We start from the raw sequence: 22,213 nt of genomic DNA, 5'->3' as shown, positions 1-22,213 counted from the left end.
TTAGGCTCACCTTTCCTGGCCTTGCTTCCCTGGCTCAAGCAATCCATGGCCCCATGGCCTCACTGGCAAGCCTGGGACTAGAAGCCAGTTGGCAGGATGCTTCATTTCCACTTCTGAGAGGTTCCCTAGCTAGATTAGAACGCTTTCAAAGCTGAGACGCAGCCGAGCTGCTTTGATTAACCACATTAAATTAATTTTGCCTGAGATATTCATCTGCCAAACATAAAAGCCTAAAAGGTGAAAAGTAATTATAAACACGTGTCAAAGCAAGGAGGGAACAGCGGCTGTGGGCATTCAGAGGGGAAGATGCTGACAACAATTTTCTCGTCATCATTTGTGCAGCCACAACTTGGCTATTGCAGAAATGACACAGGCAGGACACACTGCAAAACCCATACAAAACTGAAAAAAAAATCCATAAGAGGAACACCAAATGTTTGTAGATTCTTTTGCAGAATATCTTATTGAAATATAATTTGCAGGTTCCACAAGTATTCTTCACTGCTCATAATTAGGAATTGGTAAAATTTAGAGGCTGGTTGATCTCGTGAGTTCTACAGTGAAATTCTTTCTGATTTATAAAGTGTTTTTCTCCTATGAGCTTGAGAAGAGAAGCATCAGAGGATGGTGATTAGTAGCACAAAATCCAGTTAGAGGCAAAACAGCTATGATGTACCCCAGTGGTTGATACCAGGGCAAAAAACTGTTCAACATCTTCATTAATCACCTTAATGATGAGGGAAATGTGCACCCTCTGCAACTTTGTGGAAGATGCAAAAGGACCACTAAGATGATAAAGGGACTGAAGCATGTCTTTTATGAGGAGAGGCTGAGAAAGCTGGGACTGATCAGCTCAGAAAAGAGAAGGCTCAGGGTGATCTATCAATCTGTACAAGTACCTGACGGGTGGGAACAAAGAAGAAGCAGATAGACTCTTCTCAGTAGTGTCCACTGATAAGACAAGACTCAGTAGGCAGAAACTGAAATACATGAAATTCCACCTGAACACAATAAACACAATAAAATGAGCCTTCCCACAGAAGAATATCTCTATCTGTGGGGATACTCAAAACTCAACTGGACATGGTCCTGGGAAACCTGCTCTGCCTGATCTTGCTTGAGCTAGGGAGATGGACTAGATGATCTCAAGAGGTCCCTTCTAACCCTACCAATCCCAGTGAGCCTCTGATATTCTGGATTCCAAAGGAAAGTAGAAGCAAAAGCTGCAAACAAACTGCACTGAAACAGTGTGTTCTAATGTTCCCTTCATTTGTTTAAATATTGATTCTCATTTCTATTCCAAATTCTGATGGCATATGGAATGCACTGGACTCCAGAGTAAAGCAGCCCAGCCTTTAGGAAAAAAATTATTTGATGTGATGACCCTGTACTTCTTTTATTGCTCTGCTGAATGTAACTGGTATATTCAAAGTCTATCAATGTTATTACACGTTTCTCTGAAGGCAAGATGGGCTAACACAGTATTCCTTGGATCCCAAAGATTTATACTCTAATTTTGTACTCTCATCCTAGAATACAGATCCTGAACCCCATGTTGAAATATACTACCTTATCCAATAAACTCCTGGCTCAGCAGTCAGGATTTTAAGGATTTTTAAGGATTTAAATTTGCTGAATATTCTTTTCTGGATGAAAGTGAAAGAAGACATTTTGAAGACTACAAGGGTCACATTTTGAAGGCCTTTTTTTTCTGAGGAGTCAGAAATAGGCATTTGAGGCTGTGAGCTTACGCTTATTTACAGACTTACTTTACCTTTAATATTTAGTTCAGGTTTTCTTCCTGACAAAGGCACAACAGGTTCTTCTGAATTTGACACGAACAGGACAGCCCGTTGTGCTTTCCCTTCTGCTGTTGCATTAGCAAGCCTGGCTGTTGGGGTTACTGTAGCATCTTCTCATGGAATTAAACAAAAGAATTTCTAAAGAAATTCCCTTCAAATTAGGGAGAAAAATAAGAAAAATTTACCTTCTCAGCAAACCCAAAGCAAAGACAGACCTTTTGGTGGGGTTTTGTCTTTACATTAACTTTTGATTTACAAGGAAAGATAATTCAGCAGCAAAAGACACACCTTTACTGGCAGCCTCACATCTGTGGGTAACCATTTCTCTATGTCCAGAGGCTACCCCATCTGTGTAGGCTTCACTGAAATCAATGGGCTGAAGGCAAAATAATTTCAAGAGCAGTGATTTAATTTTTCACTTGTCCCAGCTCTGACCTCAACATGAGGACATAAATTACATATTTCATGCAATGCCAAAACTGGAAAATACATAACTAAACTGTTGGGCAGCAGTTATAAATAACAAAAGGAAGCACTCCTTCCACACACACAAAACTGAATTGAAAAACTTACTGACATAGCAAGTTGCAGAAGCCAAAAGCATAGATGTATTTTAAAAAAAAGAAAGACAATTCTACCACAAACCATTAAGCATGATGGTCCAGATGCAACTTTCAGCTCAGAAGTTTCACTAACTCCCAGTTGAATTTGTATTAACAAAAAGACTCACTCTATGCTTAGCACATTTCTTACATTTTCTTTCTAAGCATCTACAATCTGACATTGTCAGAGAGGTCAGCAGTTAAATACAGCCATTCTTAAGTTCTTAGGGTAATTTCATTTTTCAGTATTCAACAGCTATCTGCTATAACAGGCTAAAGAACCAGGATCCATTTACCATCTCCATTTAACATAAGGGAATCTGACATTCTTCTGCATCCTGAAAGCTCCATGCAGATACCTGTCCAGCCTGGTATAGACTTTTTCATAACCCTCACACACCATCTTGGCACAATACCAACAAAGTTAAACAAAAGGTTAGTTCTGACCATCATCTGTTAATAAGCTACCTAATCCATATGCTTGGTCTTTAATTTCTACTAATACAATTTGTATTGCTTTACAGAATAGACAAAGAGTATTCAAATCAACAAGTTCATCAAAGAAATCACAGTAAGAATAGAAAGTCTGTGCACTTTTGGTATTATAAGCACATTACAGTCGAGAGATTTCTAACTGAAGAAAACAGAGTACGTCCATTTTGCTCTTGAAAATTTATACATACGTTATGGCAGAGAAACAAAACATACAAACTTACGTAACAAAAACTAAGCACATATTACCTGGGCTTCAGGAAAGCAGCAATAATATCTTGCCTGAGGGTTAAAGCACTTTCTAAGATTGTTCCATTGTCCAGCCAAACCAAAGCATCATCTTTGAGCATTATGTCGTTAGCAATTTTTAAATCGTCAAGAATGACACAATTAATTTTAGATAGCATATAAACACATCTACTGGTCACAGTTTGTTCCAATGAAAGTAAAATTTTGTACTATTGCCACACTCAGCCATCACATAACATAATACAGACTGTTGTCTGTAATGCGTTTCCTTCCCAGGCAAACTTGTAGCAGCCAGCAAATGCAGTCTGTTAATAGAGAGCAGAAAGCCAGATCCACCTTAAGCTGACAGGAGGTCACAAAATGTTCTCTACATAGCAGAGAGTCCAGCATTTCTTCCTAAAAACATCTGCCCCCTAGGAGTAAGGAGAACTAGACCCCAGGAAACATCTTGTGTTCAATGGTTCCTATAGCTCACAACCCACAGCTCAACAGTGACCAAACTCCATAAACCCAAGGACCCAGATCCCTTCATTCCATAATAACCCACCTCCCAGTGGTATTAACCAAAGCATAAATGCACACTAGCTCCAACTGAAATCAGTTAGGTTAACATGATCAAAATCAGGCAAGTGCTTTCACACATCAGGTCAAATGGTTTGGGACCCATGTTTAAAGTTAATTTAGGTGAATTGGTAATTCGTGAATTTATGTGTGTGACTTTAGGTAACAAGAAGGAAGAAAAAAAAAATCAAAATAAACAAACAGAAAAGCATTTCCCCCAATAGGTTAGGAAGGCATACCTCGAGTAAAATTGCTTTTTAATATTTGTGTTGTATCTTAACTTTTATTATTCTTTGAAGACAGTGCACTGCTATGTATGTGCATGCTGAGACAAACAGTACTCTTCCATATGTTAGCTATACTGTGTATACACAAAACCAGAGAAGTAATAATTTATAGCTCAACAAAAGGAGATATAAGCAACCTGTGTTACTAGATGTGCCTAAAATATGGTACTTAACATTTACCTGTGAGCATACTAGTGTCAGCAAGCTCAGCACTAGTGATGGGTACATTGGGACCATCTTCTTCGTATGCTTTCAAAATGTACTTCTCAATTACACCTATGACCCCAGCCGGTTTGTCCCAGGTGACCTCAATGCTGTAACCATTTATACTGTGAACTCTTGAGGGAGTTGGCACATTTTGCGGAACTGCAGAAGGATAAAATAGAAAATACAGAAAAAGGCAGTTCTAAGGAGACTATTGCCCCTATTCTTCACTTTTAATGGCTGCAGTAAATCAGACTCAACCATTAGCATAAATACAATTTATTAGAGTTGTAACTTTTCAGCATTGATTTAATATGACTGCACATCTTGAGTTTAAGCTATATTTCAAGATCATCAAAACTCCATCTACATAACATTCCTACTTGTCTTGTTGCGATTTTCCAAAAACATTTAATGTATCAAACAAATTTAAGCATCATTCACAAAGACAGGAGGTGAATTGTACGTAGCTAACAAGTTCAGGCATTATAATCATACAACTGAATGAAACAAGACTGTTCTGCAAGAGAGAAGGGTTTGAGTTACTTGTTGGCTATCTAAGCCACAGAATGCCACACCTAGGAATCATTTCTAAAGATGGGCATTCTCATTTACAAAAGTACTTAAAAAAAATGTAAGATTTTCCATTTCTTTTCATACTTCCACAATGCCACACAATTGTCTCAGAGCAAAGTAGGATTTTGTATTTATTAAAAAGAAAAAAAGAAAAGAAGAAAAATGAAGATATTTAAAAGAACTGGAAAGCCAAGGTCATAGAATCATAGAACAGTTAGGACTGGAAAGGACCTTAAGATCATCTAGTTCCAGCCCTCTGCCATATATGCATACAGTTGCCAATAAAAAAAGCCCTAAACAAGCAAAAAAATAATCTAACTTCCCATAACCTTTAACTATTTATTAGATATTACTAAACCAAGTAAAGGTCTGGCTAGTAACAACTTCATCACAGATGATGCACAAGGGGTGCAGAAGACAGGCCCAAGGAACACTATAGGTAATGAGTTTGCTGTAAATGCATGCGGTCTCCCTAGCCGTGCTGCTGATCGTTTGCTTTTCTCAACAACCTCTTTTTTTGGTACTTTTATTGTTTAGTTTCATTAAATATGAATATAGTCTTGTTTTTTATAAGGGTAACAGAATGTGAAGTACAAAAATACTTGGAAATTGCTATTTTTGTGTGAAGTAAGAACGCGACACTACAGGAATGCTTCAGTAGTATATTGATTTTATTAGTTCTGAAGTGTATCACAGCGCAAAGTAAGGTACTGTATAGCAGATGGTCTTCTCATAAGGGACATAACAAAACCAACTCAAAAATAATTAAATAGCGTAATTATTCTCCAACCTCAGGGAACATGGACTGCTCAGTGCTGTGGTCAGCTTGCAAACATAGATTTATGGTAAACCTTACAGTTGTCAAACAGTTGATATGAAAATATGCATGACTTTTTTCTCTCTTCTGGATGTTACACAAAATAATGGCAGTAAGTTGTATGAGAATGCATTTGCAAGTCCAATATTTATGCAGGTATTGTACCATTTTTTAAGATCATACATTGAATATTTTGCATCATAAGAATTCTCTGCATTGATGGAACGCAATTAGGCTTCGCTTTACAGCAGAGGGAAAGTTGGTTAAATAAAATATGCAGAATTGTAAATCTGCTAAAACTTGTTGGCTCAACAAGGTTTACAAAAACACTGAACAGAATAGGAAAGGTCTTTTAAATTTTCTTCATAAAATATATCTAAGGCTCAGCAGGTATCATGTTCTTATGCTGAAACTTTCTCCAGAAGTCACATGCTGCTTTTCTAGTACATATTGCCACATTTTCACACACAATCTATGGAACAGATTGTGTTAAAAGAATCCTCACTTACCAGAACTGAGCAGCACACCCGTGTGCAGATAATGTAACGAAAAGCTTTCACAAGATACTCTTCATCCTATCAACTATATGGCCTCTTATCTTCCACAGCTTGTGCCTGCTATTGCAGTATCTCTCTTCTCTACATTTGATTTTGTATAACTAATTATACATAGGAAAATAGAGATTTACTTAGTCCTGCAGACTTGCGTACCATAAGGTTATACATGCACATATGAACATACCTATATGCATGGCTGTTCTTAGTTAATGTTGTTCAATTCTTTCATATTCTTTGCTCTCACATAATTATATAATCTAATATATACTTGGAAAAGACCTTGAATTCTGTGTGGAAAATACTTGCCTGAACATTTTATAGCTGAAGATAGCAATCTGGTGCCTATTAAAGCATTAAGCAGTTTTGCTCCTTCAGAAACACTATGCAACTTACTCAAAATTGTTGTGGTGGAATTTTCTCCAACATGATACTAGATAACTAATGAAAAATGGGAATAAGCAAGCCTTAAAATTATATTTACCTGATTCTCTTGTACGAACACGGGTCCATGCACTAGGTAATGATCCTCCTTCATTTGAGGCAACCACCCTATAAAGGTATTCTTCAAAAAAATACAGAGAAGTATAGAGGAGAAAAAAAGAAAAAGACAAACCAAAAAACATTGGACATGGTAATACATTAATACAGAATGAAATAAAAATGATGTATTTTATTTAAGGAACCAATGTGTTACCTGTAAACGGCTGTAGACCACTCTCATAAATACTCTGCTCTTTCCCTTGGTATACTAGGATGGAGTCATTTCCCCTGCAGTTAACAGCACTGTCAGTTGATAGGCATCCGTCCAGATTGACTCTGACAGCACTGCTGGACACAGATGCCAAGTTAACGACAGTACCTCGTGTAAATTTAACATCCTTCATGCAACCACCGAAACCTAGCAAACAGTAAGAGATTAGTATCACATAAAGAGCTTCCTTCATTAATTAGGAATCACTTTTGTTCCTTTAAATTTTGTATTTTCAACATTAAAGACTGTAATGTGAATATGTTGACTTCCAACACAAAATTCTGTCCCCACTTTCACAATAGTCAGCTGGTAAAAATCCCTGGTATTCTAGTGTTGTGTTCCTACCTTAGTGAACTATACTTCCATTACTATCATTGCCATCCTGCAAGAAAATAGTTTTCTCCTGTCACTTCTCTTTTCAAAATTTTTACCTTAAAAGTGATTCTGAATTCAGCTTCCTGCTGCCTGCTAGCTAGTATTTTGTTAATGTACATGCTTCCACAAACTGAGAAAAATTCTAGATTGAAAATGTCATGTACTTCAGGACATCGCAGAAGATCTTCCGCATGGGGATATAGCTGGCATGCTGTTTACAAATATACTCTTGAAACATAACCTCAAACTATTCATTTGTAAGAAAAAGTAAGTAACTTCATTTTAAATTTCTTTCTATATATAAATATAATATATATTCCTCTCTGTGAGTGTAGCATTCCCATCAACATTACACACATGTTAGATTAGTTACTTGTAGTAAAAACACCACTATAAAAAATCAGCATGCAGTTGTTAAAATTTCTATATAGCTCTATGATTTAATTTAGAAAAGAATTAATAAATTGATACAAAATAGTTCTCAAATCTGTGTACAGTGCTTGGTGTTCAGCGTAAAAACAAAGCAAACAGTAACCAAATTGAAGATTTCAACTCATGGAAGAATTAACTTTGCAAATTACAGATCAGCCTCTCACAGATCAGTGCTCATTTCTTCCTTTGTGAAAGCACAATATTAATCTTCTGTATTTTTACTACCTTTATTACTACAAGATGGCAGATCAGAGTAGTATTTGTACTTATCCTGATCTGGCAATCCAATATCCATACATAGTTCATGTAAAAAGATAAGGGCATTCAAGGTGGACACCCATTTTCAATCATCCTCTCTCTCCATAACACTAGGGATTTACACAAACTGCACCTTAAAATGAATATATCCTAATTTAAACTCAACTCCTACTCGACAGCAATCTGCTCAGGTTCTTAGGCAGTCTGTGGCAATCCCAGCATGCACAGGCATCTTAATCATTAGACAAAATGAGCAGTTGTCTAATTTACTATGAGATGCATAGTGTACAATCTATTTTAATACATTAATTTTACTATCTTTTTAGCTGTGTTTATCACTATTTGAAGATTTCTGACTGATGCCAGCCAAGTGGTGGGGTGGTAGGAGAAGGATATTTATCCCTTATTTGCTGTGAGCACAACAATATTCCCTTATTCAAAATTAACTACCAAGCAACCATTGAGAAAACCTTTTGTAATTATTTATTAAAATGGAAAGGTCTCTATATTCTGTTAGCATACAACTACATCATTGTAGTCCTAAATAAAAGTATGTTCCAAAGCTGTAATGCCTGATCTTGCTCATCTAAATCTGTATTTAGGAACAAACAGGAATGTTTTTATCTTCAGATTCTCTGACTATAAATTTGCAGCCACCATCTTATTTGTTGCATGCTTAGGAGGCTTGGTGAAAAAAGTAATGTTTATTGATGTGCCTAAATATGCACTTCAGACATTCACTTTAGATGTTATTTTGCCCTAGATTCTTTGTTCACAGATCTCTTTGCTGCAGGAGTTGTGAAAGCATCCATTCAAGAGGCTACACCATCTGCTACGAGGCAACACTGACAGGGTGCGACTGGCTAGCTCTTTTGGGCCATAAATATTATGCACACAGAACCTGGAGGTAAATTATGATATATGTGATACCTGCAGCTGAAGGAATACTTAAAACAATTTTTTTTGAGCTGTCTGTGAAGGCCAGTGCAGGATTTGATTCAAACTATTCTATAGAATAGCTATGAAATCATATGGTTTCAATGCAGCTCTGCAGAGCTTACTTGAATGCACGCATTCAATATGAGTTCATGCATTCAAAGCCACTTACTAGATTCCCCACTAATCTCTCTCTGACTGCTACTTACTTGCCCAAAATATCTGAAATAATGCCATAACTGATTAATAGTTTCATAACTAATGAAAAAACAAACCCAAACTTTAAACAGAGATAGTGTAATAGACACTTTTTTACTACTTAACACGGTATCCTTTTTGGAGGCCATTAGTGTCAGGCTGTATTTAATACTTCTCTCTTTTCCCTAGAAATCTGACCTGTTCCAGAACAGAAGGATCACAGTGATTGCTAAAAACATGACTGTCTCCCGTCCTCCTGATAACACAGATAACTGTTTTCCACTGGTTTCCACTGTTTCCACTGGTTTTCTATTTCAGATCTATGAGTGGCACAAGTTGATCAAATGAAACAAGTTTATCTGGACTAGTTTTCTCTGACGAAGACTTCAGATCTTCTTTCTGGTTGGGCATCTCAGATTACCATTTGCTACTCATCAGTTCCTCTCCTGAGTTAGATTGCTTCAGGATCACTAGGTTGGAAGATCTTTTATATCATTACAAAAGGATCAGGACTAAGTGAAGTTAGATGGGTAGAAATAATTGGTAGATAAAGCAACAATGGGTGGGAGGAAATATCCATGTCACACATTCATGAATTTACACTATCACCTGCAGAATGTCTACCTTGCGTGTGACAGTAGGCTTTGAGAAACACACATTCTTCTTAGAATCTTACCTTGTTCTAATGCCAGTTCCTTATAAAAATTCTGAATCTCAGGTGGGATTCCTCCTACATAGACAGGTGAGTTTACATTCAGCTCCTGAACATGGGGTTCAAGCATCTGCTCTCTCAGTTCATTCACACTTGCTGAAACTACAGAGCCCTCCTTGTTCACAGTGACTTTGTTCCACTTCCCATCACAATAAGACAGTCCTAACCAGAGATCCACTTGTGTAAAGACAATGCCAGTTTTTAAAAAGATGTTAAACATTCCACTTTTCAGTTCGATCTGTGCATTTTAAAACAGAAAAAAGATTTTGAAAGAGACATCACATACACAGCAGCAACAGATACAGCTATTTAAAAAGAAAGGCAGTCAATAAACAAAATCAATGAACAACAAATTTTTAAGTTCCAGATAGAATACATCATCATAAAATTGTTTACACAAAATATGCTTAATATTGTGTATCGATTAATTCAGAACGTAGGAATGTATGTTCTGATTTTTCTTAAGTATGGCACTAAGTAAGTAAAAAGAAAACATAATGAACCAGGATTTGCTTTGCTTTTTAGAGAATAAGAAAACAGTATTTTATCTGTCAATTCATTTTTTAGAAGAATGCAACAAGATAATATGGAGATGAAATGTCAGACCTGATTAAGATCTTTTCAATTGGCTGGTAAACTTAATTTCAAAAGTTTCCAGAATACACTGATTCTTACATCCATACATCCTTATTCTTCTAAATCTTTTAAGAAAATAATTGGGTTTGTGTGTGCTTTTTGAGATTAATGTTCTAACTCTCTAATAAAAATACATTTTACTTAAATTTTTCACTGCAGAAGTTTCCAAAGCTTTACTGCAAGACTCTTATCCTAACTGAATGGAACACAAATAGGCTGAGACTATAAATTGGCATGTATAGAGGACTGTATACTTAGGTGATGAACTGGGTTTTGAAAAATACAGATACATTCACAAAAAAAAGCATTACCATTCCCATGCCAAAATCTTATTATAAAACTACAGATTTAATATAAATGCTTATCACCAGTATTGACAAACTCACATAGTTAGGTTACTATTAATATTGCAATATTTTCTTAACAGAGACCCCATCTAAAGAATGACCTCAGTACTTGAGGTGCCAGTGGCAATTCAGGTCCTATTTCAGAGGGCACACTGGCTGCTAGCTCACAAGACAGAGGGATTTTGTTTATTTGATTCTTTTGGATCACAACTTTTCCTATTTCCATGAGTTCAGAGCTCTTCATAGCCAAGGACTCTATAATACAAGTGAAGGGACTGACATGGCATCAGTGCTGATGAGTATAGCTTGACAAAGCAGTCCATTGGACAAGCCCCTGTTTTTCTTCCTTGATGAGAATTAATACAAAGCACACTGTGCTGGTGTGAAGAAAGCATTACAGCAGCATGACTGCAGTAATATGCCAGCAAGTCTGTGAGATCTGGAAGCTGGAGAGAGGGCAGGGTGTTTGACACAGGGTCACTACTCAGCACATCCCTCTTCCAATTTACTCATCTTGGCATAGTCTTAAAGCAGGCAGTGAATGATGCTTGTGCTTTTTGTGTTGACATGGACTGACATTTAGAATGGCCAAGTGCAGCTAGAGGACCAATGTTTTAACTGCTCTGCATGGTGAAGTTAAAAAGAAAAAAGCAAGTCCTGCATAGATCTAGGATTCTTCCTGGTATTGAGCATACTTCAGAAAAACAACAGATAAATTGTTAGCCTTGGATAACATTTTTAATCTTGGAAAATATATTACTACTTTAAATAAAAAAATGCTTGAAGATTATCTTATTTTGCCAGACATCTGAGTTAACCATCTCTCAACAGAACAAGAGAGCTCTATCACAGCAGGCTCTCAGTTTAATGCTTAAAAGCATGCTTGCTTTTCAGAATTTGGGGTACAAATATTAAACACCACTGCGAAATTTTATTAATACTGATATCTATACACTCAATTCTTATTTTCATATACCTGAGCGTATAAGGATGGAATTAGGAAAGCCAAAGCTGTAGGGATTGGTGCATGGACGGGAGGTTGCCAGGAGGGACAGGAACCAGCTGACCCTGGGGAGGTGCTTAGGCGGCAAATATAAGGAATTCTAACTGCGCAATAAATCGTTGATGACCCGCATTCCGTGAATGCTCTATGTCTCAGCCCTAGTTCGGAGGGAACTAGTGCTTCCGTCCCTCACCACACGAGTAGCGAGAAACTACAAGTGGTGACCTCAATGTGATAGTGATGGATGTGAGCCACGTGGTACAGGTACTGGAGGCCCTCGTGCAGCAAGCTGGGTTGCCGAAGGCGATACACTCGAGGCCAGCGGGCCACTGCATCCAATGGTTGCGAGGCCGGGGGGCGGTGGAGGCCCCCGTGGACGTATTAGATACCTCCCGATGGGGACGGATCCGCCAAGAGCTTTTGGAAGCGGTCTTGGCTGGGAAAAAGAAAGCAGGAGATCTGGGGGAGACGTGGGGTGCCATCGAGAAAGTTGTCTCCAGGAGAGGAGCTGCTGGAGCGGCTGCGGGACACGGAGGCGCTGTGAGTGGAGGAGCCGCGGGTGCAAGCGCGGGAGCTGTGGAGGAAAGCGCCCCGGGAGGCGCGGCCGGAGCCCGCGGGCCACGCGGCCGAGCGGGCAGCGCTGGAGCTGCAGCGAGACTGCCAGAAACTGCGGCCGCGGCAACAGCAACAACAACAGCAGCAAAAAACCGGGAAGTGGAGCGTTGTGAGCCCTGCCAACACTCCCCTTTGTGCGACAGGGCAGGGGACAGGGGGGTTCCCCACACCGAGCGACAGCAACCCTCAAAGACTACCCTGGGGGAATCCTCCCTACTAACAACATTGTCTTTATCCTTGGCTACCAGGCTGGAGTGTTCAGTTTGGTTTTGATTTTCTAGGGAAAAAAAAAAAAAAAAGAGGTACCCTTATAGCCTTTTGAACACGTTGTGTGAGTGCCGTGGTGGGCTGTGGACTTGAAACCCCATATACAACTCATTTGATAGTCTCTTTGTTATCCACATGTACTAGAAGTTGGCAAATATATATCCATGTATATCCATGTCTCTATTAGCCCTTGGAGATTTTTTATGGATATTGCTGACCACTTCTCCTGATGTAGGCTGGCCACCTGCATCCGAATGAGTGTGCATTTTGGTCAGTGTAAAAGCCCAAGGCTCGTGCGATGTCGGGGGGGCAGAGCCTCTGCGGGGACGCCCGCTAAAGTTGAGCCTGCCACCTCACACTGTGATGATGCTGCTTGGAGCTGATTTTTGATTGTCTTCACAGGGTCCTTACGCCACGCTCCGTATGAGGGACCATATAGTGGGAATCATGATTGTCTAGGTTTTGTGTTTCAAATATTGTAATTGTATGGAGTTTGCTTGTGGGATCCCATGCGTGTGTGCGTGTGTGTGTGCTGAGGGCAGACAGTGTTCTGTATATTTTTTGTTGTTGGGTTTGTGTAAAAGTTTTAATGGGTAGCAGGTTAACATTTTGGACAAGAAAGGGTTAATGCAAAGTGCCGTTGCTGGCAGGTATTTACGGCTGCTGATAAGCAGGCAGGCAGCTGTAGCTTCACATTTCTTTCCCATCAGAATGCCCTTGAATCACTCTAACCCAGCTCCTTCTCAGGAGCTGATAGCCTGGGAGAGGGGGTATGTTTGTGTTCTCCTACCTACAGGTCCATGCAGCTGCCTGCAAAGTTTGCAAAGCCTTGCCATGAGCTGGACAGACCAGTGGAGGAATCCGATGCCTCAGCTACAGGAGCTGACAGTGAATACCCCAAGCAGAATGAGATAGAGGAAGAGAAAAATGAATGATTGCAGGACATCACTTGGGGGCAACTGAAAAGTAACAACTTGAATATGTGTGCTTGTAACGTAGCTATTATTAGAAGCTGTGATTTTGTGTATAAAACCACCTGTATCTACTAGCCAGTTGCTAATGAGAAACTATACCTTGTATTGTGTGGATTTGTTACTTGTAAAAGAGATGTTAGAGCATGCAAATTTGCAGCAGCTGCTAGAAAATGCTAAGACAAAAGCTAGAAAGATTCTAATACGATGGTAGTGTTATAAAGCAGATAATGGAACAAATTAAGAGGGTGGGAGAACTCCACTGGTAAGAAAGTTCTTTGGCTGGTTTCTTGCTGCCATCAGCATCTTCAACATGCTGTTGTAACCTGTAATAGTTACTCTGGTAATGTAAACCTGTGTGTGCTTTGCCACAGTAGCAACTTGTTACTGGATGAAGCAGGTGAAACTCTGCACTGACAACGAGGTACAAGACCTGAGGTTGACCCAATGCCTGCTGCCACAGTCAAGGGCAAGACTGGGTTGGCCTCTGTGTTTGCCACCAAGAAGAACCTTTAGCTCCGCTGTTGGCTGCAACCCGGCAGGTGTGGAGCGGTGGGGACACATGCCATGCCAGACCTTGATGTGAGGGGATGGCCTCCCCTGTTACCAAAGAGACATCCAGGAGAAAAAGGGCAGACCCAGCAGCCTGTGATTGGCCTCTGTTGAAGAAATATGGAAACATGCTAAGATCTTACACATGGTGTATGAGGATGGGCAAGCCTTTTGGCTGGACAATTTATTAGGTGAATGGGGACTGACAGGTTGGCTGGTTGCTCTAGTGGAAGGTGAACTAATGGTGTTTATTGTCATTTTAACGATTTTGATTTTGTTGCTGTGTATCTTTAATGTATCCAAAGAATGATTATGAGTGCTACAAAGCACGTTTGGCTTGTATAAAAAGAAAAAGGCGGAGATGTGAATGACTTTCTGGCAAAGAACAGCCATGTACCCAGATCAGCAAGTGCCTACGTGGAGTCGGACATGAACCAAGAGACAACAAAAGCTGAAGGAATCCCAGCAAGATAAGAAGGAACTGACAAATGCTACTATGCTTGCACTGAGTGGGCTCTTGACTGATGTTGATAGTGTGCGTCATGCCACCTTACAAATAGGGCAGCAATCGACTTTTATTGTTGGCACAGGGGCATGGTTGTGCTGAATTTGAGGGAATGTGCTGCATGAATTTGTCAGATCATTTGGAATCAATTTATAAGAGTATACAACAATTGAAAGAGGGGGTTAAAAGGCTAACGAAAGATGATGGATGGAGTAACTATATTATGTGTGTTAGTTTTATTTGTATTAGTAGCAAGTTATATGTTGCGGTGTGTGATATCTATGGTTAAGAAAAATGTAACATCCGTCAGCTTTGCTCAAAAACAAAAAGAGGGAATTGTGGAGTGGCTAAGGGACGGTGGACGTTTCGTGACCAACCCAGAGGTCTTAGCCTTAGGAGATGGTGGTTATGAAGAATACAGCTGAACAATCAATATGTGAGCAATCCCAGCTGTTTGGTCTTAGCCAAACTCTGAATTAAGTTGCAAGGTCTGAACTCAAGTTACCTAGGCTGCAAGGCCTAGCCTTAGGTTACTAAAGGACAGTTACGTGCAGTAGAATAAGGAACTTGGCATTTGCTCAAGGCTAACAAGATGTGGGAGCGGGATGGTGAAACTGCAAGTTATGTGAGAAAGGTAGCGAATGGATAATTTTAGCTAGCTTGTTATCTGCTTCAAAATGTGTGGACTGCACTTCTGAGCCAATCACAATCTATATTGGTTACATCTAGCCAATAGCAGTTCAATTTCTGGAAGCATATACTGTAACTACTGTGCTACGACAGTGGTCTGCGGACCCCATTGGCCATTGAGGCTACGATGGAGTGTGCGCAAGTCCTTTTTCAGGCTTTGTCTGAGCGAGCTGCTGAAATTTGCCCAAATCACTGTAATAGTCATTCGCACATCCCTGGACTCCTAACTGAAGGTAACAATAGTGCAGACCGTGTTGCACAAGGTCTGCCAGTTCCTGACTGTTGTGCTCCAGTTTTTATGCGCTATTTACATGTCATGGTTGATACCTGTAGCAGTGTCATCTTGGCTACGTCACAATGCAAGCAAGACGCTAAGGCGGCCATTTTGCATTGGCACGACATCATGGCGATTTTGGGAGGCCCTAGCCAGATCAAGACCGACAATGGCCCAGCATATTCAAGTCAACTGGTGGCTTTGGTTTTACGACAGTGGGGCATTGAACATAAGACTGGTTGTCCTCATAACAGCACTGGCCCAGCTATCGTCGAACGCGCACACCGGACTCTGAAAGCTCGCCTCATGTGTCTTGAGGCGGGGGAGTCTGTACCCAGAGGAGCTCCTGCAGTCTGTGTGCACTGACTTTTACTTTCTGCTCTGACTAGTTAAATCAATTCTCGTGTGGATCAAGTGAACAATCCCCCATGAGCTCGCACTTTGCTCCACCTCTAGGCAAACCCCCGTATCCGCAGGTATGGGTGAAAGATCCGGAAAAGGGTAAGATAGGTCCATTTGCCCTGCGTGCTCACGGACGAGGCTATGCCTGTGTAGAGGGGGAGACTGGGCTACGCTGGGTACCGGCAAAATGGTTATTACCATATTTATAGTTGTGTCTGTAAATTTGTATTTGAGCTATGTTTTACAGGTGGTGATTGGCGCTCGGCTATATCTGGGAGAGAGTGATGGAAAGAGGTGTGAAATGACATCCCTGGCCCTTGTGTGTCCAGATGACTTCACTCACAGATCCAGTCACGATGTGCCTTATGAACTTTGTGGCCGGCCGTTGAATACGACATCACTCAGGCCGGAAACACCTGCGTCTTAGGTCCCTTTAGGCTGACGCTCTGTGTTTATTAGTATTAGGATGTTTGTTTCCTTCTTTTTTGATTATGTAATATGCACCATGTTTGAATACTTAGTGGCACAAACCTTTCTTACTTAGTTAATAAGAGTTGTAAGTTGTTATCTGGAATAGCTGTTAAAACCCTGAGTTTTCTAGTCTTGAGGCGGGGGAGATGTAGGGATTGGTGCATGGACGGGAGGTTGCCAGGAGGGACAGGAACCAGCTGACCCTGGGGAGGTGCTTAGGCGGCAAATATAAGGAATTCTAACTGCGCAATAAATCGTTGATGACCCGCATTCCGTGAATGCTCTATGTCTCAGCCCTAGTTCGGAGGGAACTAGTGCTTCCGTCCCTCACCACACGAGTAGCGAGAAACTACAAAAGCTTAGCCTGAATCTGGAAGACATGAGAGGCAAGAACAGCTTCTAGAGGCCTACCGGAAGCTTGTGGCATGTCTCTGAGATTGACATAGGGATTGATTCTGATTAAAGATTTTATTAAGTACCTGAGCACTAGGATAGGGTGTACTCTCAGCACGTTTGATGTTGATAACAAAGGGGCTGCCACTGGTATTCTAGACATAGAAAACAGCTTTGAAGAAAAAGGACTGAGAGTCAAGACAGATTACAAATTGAAGACTGGTCAGCAATGCACCCTTGAAATGACAAAGGCCAGAAGATGTTGTGTACTGGTACTAGCCAAGTTCAGACCTGCCAGAGGTCAGAGGCCTGAACACAAACCCCTCAATAGCCTCCTCTGAATCAGTTACTATAATGGACAGGAAACGGGAATCTCTTCCTGACACCAGATAGAAATCACTGGTGACTAACAGGAATATCACCTTCACAAGTCCCACATGAGTATGCCACACCTTTGCTAATAAAAAGATTTCCACTTTGAGTTCCCAAAACATTTATTTCACACCCCTCCTTATTTCCACCACAGGTAGCACTTTAATCTTGGGTTCTAGTTACCTTACTTCATGCAGCTATTCTGAAGTGCAATTCCTTTGAAAAGGTTCCTGCAGGACTCTTTTCTTACTGTGTAGCTTTGTAGAAGAAAATCATCAGTTACCATGCCTTGGGACCTGCTGCCACTGTCACATGAGATTAACAGTGCTTAGGCTTTCATTGTTGTTGAAGTGGTCAGCATCAAAATCAGTAATGCAAACTCTATCAGCAATCACATTACCTTCTTTCAATCACATAAGGTCATGAGGAAACACATGTCAGAGTGAGAGCTAGTGATTCCAACTAGCTTATCTGGTCACAGTTTGCTTATAATTATTGTGTCTGAATGCAAAAAGAATCAGTTTGAATTCTCTGGCTTGAGTTATTATCAGGGCATAGAAGTCACAGAAGAAGTGAACTTTACACACATCAGCTTTTTAGGACTACTTTTTGTCTTGGGCAGAAGGCAAGATAAGAGTCTTTTGCTGTTTGGTAGCAGACCAGCCATTTGTCTAGCTATAGTCATTCCAAAACTATAAAGCTAATAAGAGAGCTGAGACCTATGCAAAGGGAAGGGTCAGGGAATATCGTGTTGAACTGGCACTCAGGAGAGGTGGTATAGCTTCTAATCTGTTTTGCAGTGCAAGCGTCTCCTGACCAAGGCTCCTAACAAAAGACATTGTAGCTCATGCGCAGCATGCCACACACCTCATTTTCACTTTCTATTAACCTTTTTTTGTGAGCTCAAGTGTACAGTAAAACCTTCAGTCATCATTATGTATGTGCAGAGCACAAAGCTGCAAGGGTTGGAAAAACATGGGTATACTCATTGTCTCTAGAATTCCTTATCTTAAGGCTATGGAGATGTTGAGGTCAGGAGTAAAGTGAGATTAAAGAAAGTTTACTTGACTTTGGACAAATCCTAAAAAAATTATCTAATCACAGTTTTCAGTGCTAAAAGAATAATATAAAACTGCCAAAAATCTGGAAGCATAAGTAGAGATGGAAAGTGTTTTGTCTAACTACTTTGTAGTTCTGACTCCACTTTTCATTTAGTGAGTCCCCTTTTTCCTTCATAATCAATAAGCTATTTTCTTCTATTACTGTTATTCTTTCATAGAGCAAGAAAAAGGAAACAAGGATTACACACGGCAAGAATCTCCAGAAGAACCCAAAACCCATGTTTGTCCCTGTGAATATGGTTCACATAAATACTGCCCCTGTACTGTGAATTACACTCACAGAAGTCTTTGTAGGATGAGACAGTAGTGTATGCATAGCATCTTATGCTATTATTTTATGATCTCGGTCATTACTTGACAGCAAAATTAAAGTGATAACATGTAATTTGCAAGACTTGTTATTGGAACTCATTATAATTTTTAACTAAGGCTGCTTCAAAAATTGGGGGCAATCAGGTCTAGCAGAACTCAAAATCCAGGAAAAAAGAAACTGCTGGAGAAGTCAGTACAAAAAAAGTGAAGATAGAGCAAGTTATAGTTGACTTGAAAAGGAGAAAAATATATTTATACATTTTAGATCAGAATTTTAAAAGAAAAGGCACATTAGATATAATGCCATGCAATAAAACATGACTCCCATTAGCAAAACAGCTACATAATAATAACTAAATAAATAAATTAAATTCAATAAACAAGCAGGAAGGGCAGAGTGGGGCAAAAAGAGTAACAATACACTCAGAAATCTGAATGCAAATGATTGCTTCTTGGACCAACTGAAAAGAGATATTACTTTCAACATAATCCTCTCTAATACCTACTAGTAGTTGCAAGTAGTAACTAGAGTTGATGCACTAAGCAATGGTGACCGTAGTTTAATTATATTAATTTTCTTCTCTTGGTAGAAGAAAAAGATTAAAATCCAGAGCCATTTAACTAACAAAAACATTTGAAAAACTGCAACAAACACATTCAAACTTAAACAAAATTATGGAAAAGATGGAAGTATGAGTACTTCCAAGCATAAACCAGTCTTATTCAACAGACACCAAAAAAAAGTTCATTGGCATTATCTTACAACTTTGCCTAATACCTCTACAGCTTTCTCTCTAGTGATAGGGATGAGGTTGGATTAAGATGGAACGCTTATTTCTCTCTATATGTTTCAAATCAAAATAAAGAAATCCTATCAATTATAAAAAATACATAAAGAGAAAGATTTATTAGGATACCAGACAATTTCTGGATACCAGACAATTTCTGTCATGAACTTTTTGATTCACAATTTAATTGATTTTGTTCTAGTATGAAAACTGGGAAATTGGGTAATTCTATTCTTTCCCAGGAATGAAGTGAAACCTTTTAATACATATTTTTGTTCTTTTTTCTAATACCTTATAATCCAGCAAGAGAATAATTGAGAATAAATAAACAGGATAATTCTGCTCTTCATATACTGATATCTTTCTTAGTTATGATTTAAATAACACAGGTAATTTATTCTGAGCATTTGTTGGAGTCTTTTTGCTCCCTTTACACTTTGCTGTGCACAGCATTCCAAAATAAGTAAAACACAAAAATAACTTATTGTTTGAAATTTGTTTACATGCTGGACATAGAATCGTAGAATAGTTAGAGTTGGAAACGAGACTCCATTCAACCTTTCCTTGAACATTGCCATGGATGGAGCATTCACAACTTCCTTGGGCAACCCAATTCAGCACCTCACACCACCCTCAGAGTAAAGAACTTTTTCATTTTATCTAACCTAAACTTATCCTTTTTGTCTCAGTGGTCAACACTCACCAGTCATACCTGAATATAGTATATTTGTATTTCTGAACTTACTGCAAGATAATCTGGGCCATCTTTATTGTAAACAAACAGAAGCAATCCATTCAGTTGATCTGTTCTAAATTTGAATGAGATCTCAAATTCCAGTCCACCACTGAAAACACCTGAATTCAGTTCCAAGAACCCTTGAAAGAAAGTGAACACATGCCTATGTTAATCAAATACATAAATAGGCTCAAGAAACCAAAAGCAAAAATCTAGGTGCTATTTTCTACTTTGACATGAGGAATTCAGGTTTCAAGATTAAAGTTTACAACTTTATCACTCAGTTTTGTAAAGAACAGTTATCCATAGCATACTGCAACAAACAACTGGTGCAATGTCCCACATTTTGCTACCTGGCATTTTTTTAGGCACCTGGGCCTCTTCAAAAGTGAAACCTTACCTTTTACATGCATATCAAATCTGCAATACAGCATCTATCTGTGATTTCAATTCCTCTTTCATGTGGTAGCCTTTGCTACCCAGAAACCAAATTTTAAAGCATTCAAAAATAATCCTATATAACTAAAACTGCTTTGAAAAGCAGATCACTGCAACACTTTTGATATGATCACCTTTTATATCTCAAAAACATACTTGGTTAGTGCAGCAGTACAGCAAACTACCTTTGCCGAGAAAATGTGCTCCTTCTAAGAGAACAATGGGGCATCCTTCCCAAATATGACAAACATTGTTCTGCTCTTCAGCATCCTCCCAGTTCAAAGATTCCCAGTTTTCATAGGGAGTGTGCACTTTTTTCAAATATATGTCACTGAGACACCCCACAAATCCTTTCTGGACTATCATCTTCATCCCTGCAAAATAGGAAAATAATGGGTTTAAGCCTGCAACTAAACACAGGGATTAAATTATATGCTTTATACATCCCCTCCCCCTATCATATATGCCTACGTGTGCATTGATAAAAAGCCATCAATGACTTCATAAAGCTGGTCTCCAAGCTAACTCCAGACTTCTAGATGGGTCCAGTCACTACAGACAGTAGCTACTCCTATGTAGCTGGAAAAGATTAAACTTTGTGAGATTTTGCATACAGGCACTTTACAAATCAACTGCGTAAATCTACTCCATGAAAATTCCAAAGCAAGTTTGCAGGTTTACCCTCTTTAAACAAAACCGTAATTCTGAAGAAAGGCATGCACTTTCTGTATAGAAAGAAACAGTGCTGCAAAAGCTAATGCAGATGAATACATGTTTAGAAGCTTCCTCGGGAAGTGTTTCTTTCCTCGTTTGGATAAAAATAATAGTGATTTACAGCTGCTAACTCTTTCTTTACTGAGGACAAAAATATGAAGCAGGTTTTATAGATGGCTTTCTCTTAAACAGTATTTTTAGTCAATCTCATTGTCATTATTTAGCTGGTTTTGAGGGAGGCATCCTGGATTACTTTATGAACCAAAGTTTGAGAAGAAGACATGCATGTATTTTTGGTTTCAGTAAGTTCACATAAAGAAGGAAAGAGAGAGTTGAACTCTAGTGCACCTCACATCATGTCATCAGCTAGATTTCATGTCCTTATCAGTGACAGGAACACAAACTTAATAAACAATTTGGCTTTTAGTTAATTATGAAAAAACAAACTCAAATGCAAAAAACCAAAACGAAAACCTGCATATGAATCCAGTGAGAACAGCTGATTGTATACTGGTTTTGTATGCAATCACCTCTGTGATATCTGCTGGTAGAATATACACTTGGCACATACACCAAGTTTATGTATGAGAACATATGTTTTTTGATTCTTCTCAAAGCCAGCTATAATCCCTCATTAATGCAGCTGTAGAATACAGATGTTATACCACAACCATACTCACCTACATCTTTTCTTACAACAGTATAACCCTGTGGAAGTCCTCCAACAAAAACTCCTGTGTTCTCTCCAATCATGGTGCTGCCACTAGTTGCTAAGGAAAAACCTGAAAAAAAAAGGT

At 39.2% G+C, this 22,213-nt stretch overlaps 1 protein-coding gene across 1 annotated transcript in view; it reads right to left on the bottom strand.

The window, feature by feature from the left end:
* Positions 1-22,213, bottom strand: part of USH2A (usherin) — a gene marked incomplete at both ends in the record, with an annotated part of 378,822 nt that overhangs the window by 213,260 nt on the left and 143,349 nt on the right. The window contains 7 exons of the mRNA XM_080614877.1: positions 4,174-4,359; positions 6,629-6,709; positions 6,842-7,045; positions 9,774-10,047; positions 20,274-20,404; positions 20,888-21,076; positions 22,097-22,198. Coding sequence (XP_080471003.1) covers positions 4,174-4,359; positions 6,629-6,709; positions 6,842-7,045; positions 9,774-10,047; positions 20,274-20,404; positions 20,888-21,076; positions 22,097-22,198 — 1,167 coding nt within the window. The remainder of the gene's footprint in view (positions 1-4,173; positions 4,360-6,628; positions 6,710-6,841; positions 7,046-9,773; positions 10,048-20,273; positions 20,405-20,887; positions 21,077-22,096; positions 22,199-22,213) is intronic.

Source organism: Psittacula echo (assembly GCF_963264785.1).
Source record: "Psittacula echo genome assembly, chromosome: 4".
NCBI lineage: Eukaryota > Metazoa > Chordata > Aves > Psittaciformes > Psittacidae > Psittacula > Psittacula echo.
This window is presented reverse-complemented; position numbering and strand designations above follow the sequence as displayed.